Source organism: Carex rostrata, chromosome 22 (genome assembly GCF_964058835.1).
Source record: "Carex rostrata chromosome 22, lpCarRost1.2, whole genome shotgun sequence".
In the NCBI taxonomy this organism is placed as follows: Eukaryota; Viridiplantae; Streptophyta; class Magnoliopsida; order Poales; family Cyperaceae; genus Carex; species Carex rostrata.
Window position 1 is genome coordinate 1,557,029 of NC_135939.1, and position 6,106 is coordinate 1,563,134.

General features: G+C 37.7%; 1 protein-coding gene across 4 annotated transcripts; it reads right to left on the bottom strand.

The window, feature by feature from the left end:
* Window positions 1-591: 591 nt before the first annotated feature.
* LOC144574059 (CRS2-associated factor 1, mitochondrial-like) lies at window positions 592-4,886 on the bottom strand. 4 transcript variants are annotated; one of them, XM_078323896.1, is made up of 8 exons: window positions 4,685-4,886; window positions 4,076-4,130; window positions 2,366-3,049; window positions 2,090-2,217; window positions 1,754-1,979; window positions 1,476-1,603; window positions 1,047-1,122; window positions 592-944 (listed from the first exon to the last, which is right to left on the bottom strand). In XM_078323896.1, the coding sequence occupies exons 3-8, from the start codon at window positions 2,937-2,939 to the stop codon at window positions 925-927; spliced, it is 1,152 nt and encodes a 383-aa protein (XP_078180022.1). In that variant the 5' UTR covers window positions 2,940-3,049; window positions 4,076-4,130; window positions 4,685-4,886; the 3' UTR covers window positions 592-924. The 4 variants fall into 4 exon arrangements, with proteins under 4 accessions (XP_078180022.1, XP_078180019.1, XP_078180020.1 ...); XM_078323893.1 differs by having other exon boundaries at window positions 592-1,122; XM_078323894.1 differs by lacking the exon at window positions 4,685-4,886 and having other exon boundaries at window positions 592-1,122; window positions 4,076-4,361.
* Window positions 4,887-6,106: the final 1,220 nt, after the last annotated feature.

Sequence of the window (6,106 nt, forward strand, 5' to 3'; positions counted from 1 at the left end):
GCAGGTAGGAAGGAGTAAACGTATGGTTTGTTGCCGGGTAACTCGTGTCTTGAAGTGAATTAGTAAGCGATATCAGAATTGAATCTGAATGAAAAAATAAGTGGAACTAATTAAATGTCTTTATGCTTCATTTTTTTTATTTCAAATGACATTATTGAATTTGCAAATGACATCCCCTTTTGTTTGCAACTGACACCCAAACTTACAGTTACGGTGAGTACATTCCATTAATGCGGGCAATTTTATTCTTAAATCTTAATTATGATGGATTTTTGTTCCAAGCCAAACTAAAATATGATTTCAGTTATTACAGTCGTGGGTCTGAAGTTGCTAAAGGTGAAGTTTTGTATAATTGGAAAACAAAAGGAATTACAAAAAACTAAAATTTGAATTTCATATTTGTAAAAAGCAAAATATGTGGATACTTTAGACAGTAAATTGGAAAGTCTAAAACTCCCACAAGGTTAGCTCTTTTGTCAATAGGAGCGCATTGACGGCATGAGAGAGACAATTCCAAGCTCGCCAAAGTCATTTTTAAATAGCCATGGGTTTCAAGTTCATAAAATAAAAAATATCAGAAGAAATGACTGAGTGAAGAGGGCCAAAAGTGGAGCCAATATTGTCTTTTTTTAATATTACATCCAGAAACTATTCCCAAAAGGCCTAAACCATCAGTCCCTGTACCAAATCAATACCAGTATCCCCCATATCACCTATATCACTCCTCTCATTCCCACTTGAAACACTCTAACAGTACCGAATCCACATCTTCCCTCGTGCAAAGCCCTCTGTGCTACTGCTCTCGGCTGCATGGTGGCGCCCCCAAAGACCCCCTCATTTCTTTCCTTCCATATTATCCAGCAAGCTGACAGAAAATATGCCATCCTGGTTTTTTTCGATAGAAGCCCCTGCCTTTTTTCCATATTACATGATGACACCCAAACCTGTCGAGTTCTAATTCGCACAAACAGTTTCATTGATGACATCATTTCCACTTGACTGAAATCCTAGATGAAAGGAATTATGTTCTCTGCTATGATTGGTACCTCTGTTGTAGTTCTTGCCCCTCCACACAACAATTTGTTCTCTTTCAAAACTTACAAGGATGCAAGGAACCAGATCCTGAGGAAAATTGAAGCAAAATAAAAATCTAATTACTAATGCTATACTAGCTCAAACCTGCATAAGCATGCAAACAAAAGGGGGAGGAATTAGCACTTGCCCTCCATAATTTACCATGAACATATTACAAGTTCATTTTCACTTAATGAATGCAGGGTGCTGGTCAATACTCTCAGTAGGATATTGTATCAAGCTTTACCTTTAATTTCAAGTATCATATATACTTCTTCGAATTTTAGGATATCATCTCAATTCTGCCTATCACTACTGGGACGAGTAAATCTATGAAATTTCATATTCATTTGGTTTAATCCTACAACAATTAATAGAGCCATCTCTGACAAAGAAAGTACCCTAAGCTTGACCCCAATTTTCTTGTAGTCACTTTTCGGCAACCCTTTGCAGTCTATGCGCACGAGCTCATCAGCTAAAAGTGCATCCCGTACCAAGGTAACCAGACCAGAATAATATCCATTCTTTGCTGAAAAAAAAAGAGATAGCTCTGGTAACAATGAAAAATCACCCAAATATATTTAACACGTTAAGAGAGATACAGCAATTTACCCAGTTTTGTTAAGGAAGGAACAGCAAGGTCAATATATTTAACGTTAAGAGATATACAGCAATTTACCCAGTTTTGTTAAGGAAGGAACAGCAAGGCCCCTCTTTCTGATCTCCTTGGTCTCCTCTACTGTGAGACCTTCTATAGTGGTCTTAATTAGCCTCGGATAAACAGGTTCATGAGGTTTCCACAACATCAATGGAATTACGGGTCTTTTCTTGGGGTCATAATACCTTCCTCTGTACAGTATGATCTGACCGCCACGCCGATGTATAATTACGCCCCCACTTTTATCCTGAAAAGACATGTTTCATAATTCACAATTATTTGATCAATGTAACAAAATACAAAAAATTGCTATGATATTTTAGAAGACAAATTGCACATAGAAAGAGCAGGCGGTACCTCGAGCTGTGTGCACACATTTTCCATGTCAACAGTAGGCACACCAAGGCATTTAATCCTTACAGCCTCACAATTCTTCCAGTTATTGTGTATGTCACTCAACATGTTGTGTGTAAGCCCATCTCTCCCTTAGTAGACCAAAATAAAAAATAAAAAAAAGGTCAAAAAATTATAAAGTAAACAATGCAGAACATCATTTAACTAAAACTGAATTTTATGGACTGTATATCAGAACATATTTTACTAATTGGAAGTTTAAACTTGTAACAATTTTACCTAAATTGATCTGGCGTTTTGTACTAATCTTCTGGCATTTCTGTACCAGGTATGCTTTTTCGGCTAGGCTGAGAGGTTCACCAAGCATCTTCTCTCTTATCTCTTTCCTCTTCTTCTCTAAATCCTCATCTTCCTCCATCCCATCTCCATCCACCGACTTCAATGTGGGCTCCATGGCAGGGGCAGAGAGACCAGTCCACACCCGATCAACCCGTCCAGGCCCAAATGGAGAGTACTTGGGCCCCCGCAGCCCAATGGGCCTCACATTGGGGTTGCTTTCCGTGTAGCTGAACCGGAAGTCGAATGGCAGGTCAGAACAGACTGGTTCACGATAAGTCAGATCAAGGGGAGAAGGGGGACGGTATGGTGGTTTCTTTCGCTTCTTCTTGACTGGTTTTTCAGTAGAATTGGGATTAGGGTTTTGGAGGAAGAGAGAGGGAGGCGGGATGAAGCCATACTTTTCCCGAAGGTGAGAAAGGAGAGGGAGGGAAGGGGCTGAGAAGAGGCGGTTTGAGAGGTGGCAGATGGGGGAAGAGAAGGTTCTGTTTTGGCGAAAAAATTGGGAGAAGAGCATTGGCTAGCAGGACTGGGGAGCACTCGCAGAGTTAGAAATGGAACATGGGAGGGGAGGGGAGGGGCAAAAAGACTAACTCTTCTACCAAATTAAGTATTGCATTGTTGGTGCTGCAAATGAAAGCATGTTATTCATTTTTCATATAAACTTTTGTTCACCTTTTTTTTTTTTTTTTGCTTTGTTGAACTTCATCTATTAATGATTCCGTACCAGAAGGTACATGTTTCCTATAGCTTTACTGGTGCATAAATGGACCGAAATTTGTATTAATAGGAAATTAATTAAATAAATATCGATAATGGAGAACGAAATTGAGTTTTTTCGAGATATAGGAAAAACGTGATAGTTTATAACGTCCTTTGGACGTTATAGACTATCACGGCCAGATTAGCCACAAATTAATTACCCTCCCTTCTAACTAAACCGCGCAGAAAAAAAAAAAAAAAAATCAAGCCGTGATACTCTATCACGGCCAGACTTGAGGTTTAGATTGATTGCAAATATTATTAGGCCAGATTAGCTATAAATGAACGCCGTGCGTTATTTAATGTTATGGGCATTACATAAGTTGAACTGTCGGCTGACGTATGCATTAAAAAAATAGATAATCAAAGCACAATATATCAGATCAACCTACAAAAGTTAAAAAAAAAATGGATAAGAGTATTGAATTATTAGGCCAAGGCTGGTCGTGATAGAGTATCACGGCCTGGGTTTTTTTTTTTTTTTTTCTGCGTGGTTTAGTTAAAAGGGAGGGTAATTAATTTGTAGCTAATCTGGCCATGATAGTCTATAACGTCCAGAGGACGTTATAAACTATCACGTTTTTCCTATATCTCGAAAAAGCTCAATTTCGTTCTCCATTATTGATATTTATTTAATTAATTTCCTATTAATAAGAATTTCGGCATAAATGGATGATTGTTACAATCTACTAACTGATATGCCATCTAATTTTTTTGCAGGGACCAAAATAATGCAGGTGCTAATACATTTTATATATTCAAATGCAAGTAGATAAATACTAGTCTTTAAAGGAATTTAGGTGGAACCAAAAATATAACTCATTGGTTTTTCTCCTTCACATGTTGAACTTGCATGAGGTACCTCAGCAGCATAATATTTGCAAAAGTTACCTAAGTTGACGGCCTCAGAGTTTTCCATCAGATGTGGCAGGATTCTACAAAGATTCTGCAGCATATTAATCAGTTCCTTAGTTAAATAGGGTCCAAATTGTATAATTGAACTGAATATTATTGTGCTAAACCTTCAAATTCTCCCATTTTAGTCCCTTAGCAATCTAGGGTTTGTTATTATGGTGCATGATAGAATGTCAGCCTTTTTCAATAATAGAATTGACAAGTGCACATAAATTAATTTGAATCATTGCACTCATCAGTACCAAATAATGAGTAGGTACATGAAAGATGCATTTCTTAAAACTGTAAATAAAATTCAACTGAATTTTCTCACCCAAAATCGGTACACTACAAGTTTTTCAGAGAGTTGCCAGAAATTCAGAAGAAAATGAATAAACCAGATACAAAAATTAGTAAATTACTAAACCCAAAACAACACTTCAACAAATATACATGATACGATACCCATACAAATTGGTATATGCATCCCCGATTTTTGCCTTTTTTTAGTTGTAACTCGTAACAGAGGCTGTTGGTTATAAAATTGAGAGAATGAACACGAGGAAAACAAAATGTACTTGAGACTTGAGAGAGATAGAAATGAACCTTGACTCAGAACGAAGGAGAGCAGCAAACGCAGAGGTAGTGTCACGGTGAGGCCGGCGGCACTGCTGGGAGGCGAGAGCGAAAGAGAGAAGGAGAGGCCGCCGGTGTTATTGTCGGAGGCTACTAGGCGAGAGGAAAAGAGAAGTAAGAGATGAAGGGTATTTTTGGGTTTTGGACAATTGGAATTTCGCAAAGGAAGCAGAACTGGAATTCGGATCACCTCCGGTGACTTTGATCAAAGCAGTGTTTTAAAATGCGGTTTTGTTCATGCATGCGGAACGTCACTGCGTACCGCATTTAAAATGCGGTTTTGTTCATGCATGCGGAACGTCACTGCATACCGCATATGCGGTACGCCACTGCATACCGCATATGCGGATTTTAAAATAAAAATTCATGTATATATATATAGAGAGAGAGAGAGTGTGTGTGACTAATGTGCATTCGTATGCATACGGTCCAAATTAAAAATTTTAAAATCCAAAACGTCGATCCGAACCGTTCATCTTGTTCTCCATATTAATATGTGCTTGGAGACCAAATTTTACATTTTTCTGAATTTTTTTTACTATTTATTAAGCCACTTTGAAAATTGCTGATCCAACGGTGGCTGCTGATCCGCATGGGAGGACTGCATGGCCGCATATTCGGACCGCATATGCGGCCGCATGCTCAAAACCGCATGGGATGACTGCATGACCGTTCTGAGCGCGGCTGCCGACCGCATACGCATATGCGGCCGCATATGCAGCCCATGCGGCCACATTTTAAAACAATGGATCAAAGTACAATTGAAACGGACTATTCAGCGCTGGCCTATTCAGTTGGTCCAATATTTTCCCAATTTAAAACTAATAAAATCCATCAAGTCTGTAAAAGCTAAAAGCGTACTAAATAGACTGTGAGGTAGGGATGTAAACGGTCGGATACAGATCGGATAGTCTCAGATATTTTGAATATGGATCAGATATTAAATGTTACGGATATGGATTGAATATTAGATGGATACGGATATTTTTTATAATTAGCTTGTTAATTATAAAATATTTATTATACTATTAAAATATTAGTCACTAATTATATTATAGTGTTATATTATTCATTAAAATATATATCTATATGCAATTTAATAAATTATTGCTACAATATGTAATTTAATAAATCAATTTAAGAATATATAGTACATTTGTTATGGTTTAAAAGTATAACTGGTCGGATACGGATATTTAAAAGTCTTACCGTATCTTTATCCGTTATAATTTTTCGGATACGGATACGGATAGTCTCGAATACGGGTACGGATCGGATAATTTATAATTTTCAGGATTCGGATCCGGATAAAATCCGATCCGTTTACACTCCTACTGTGAGGCCCAGTCGGTAATGACAATCTAAAAAACACAGAAAATCTCTACATACTTG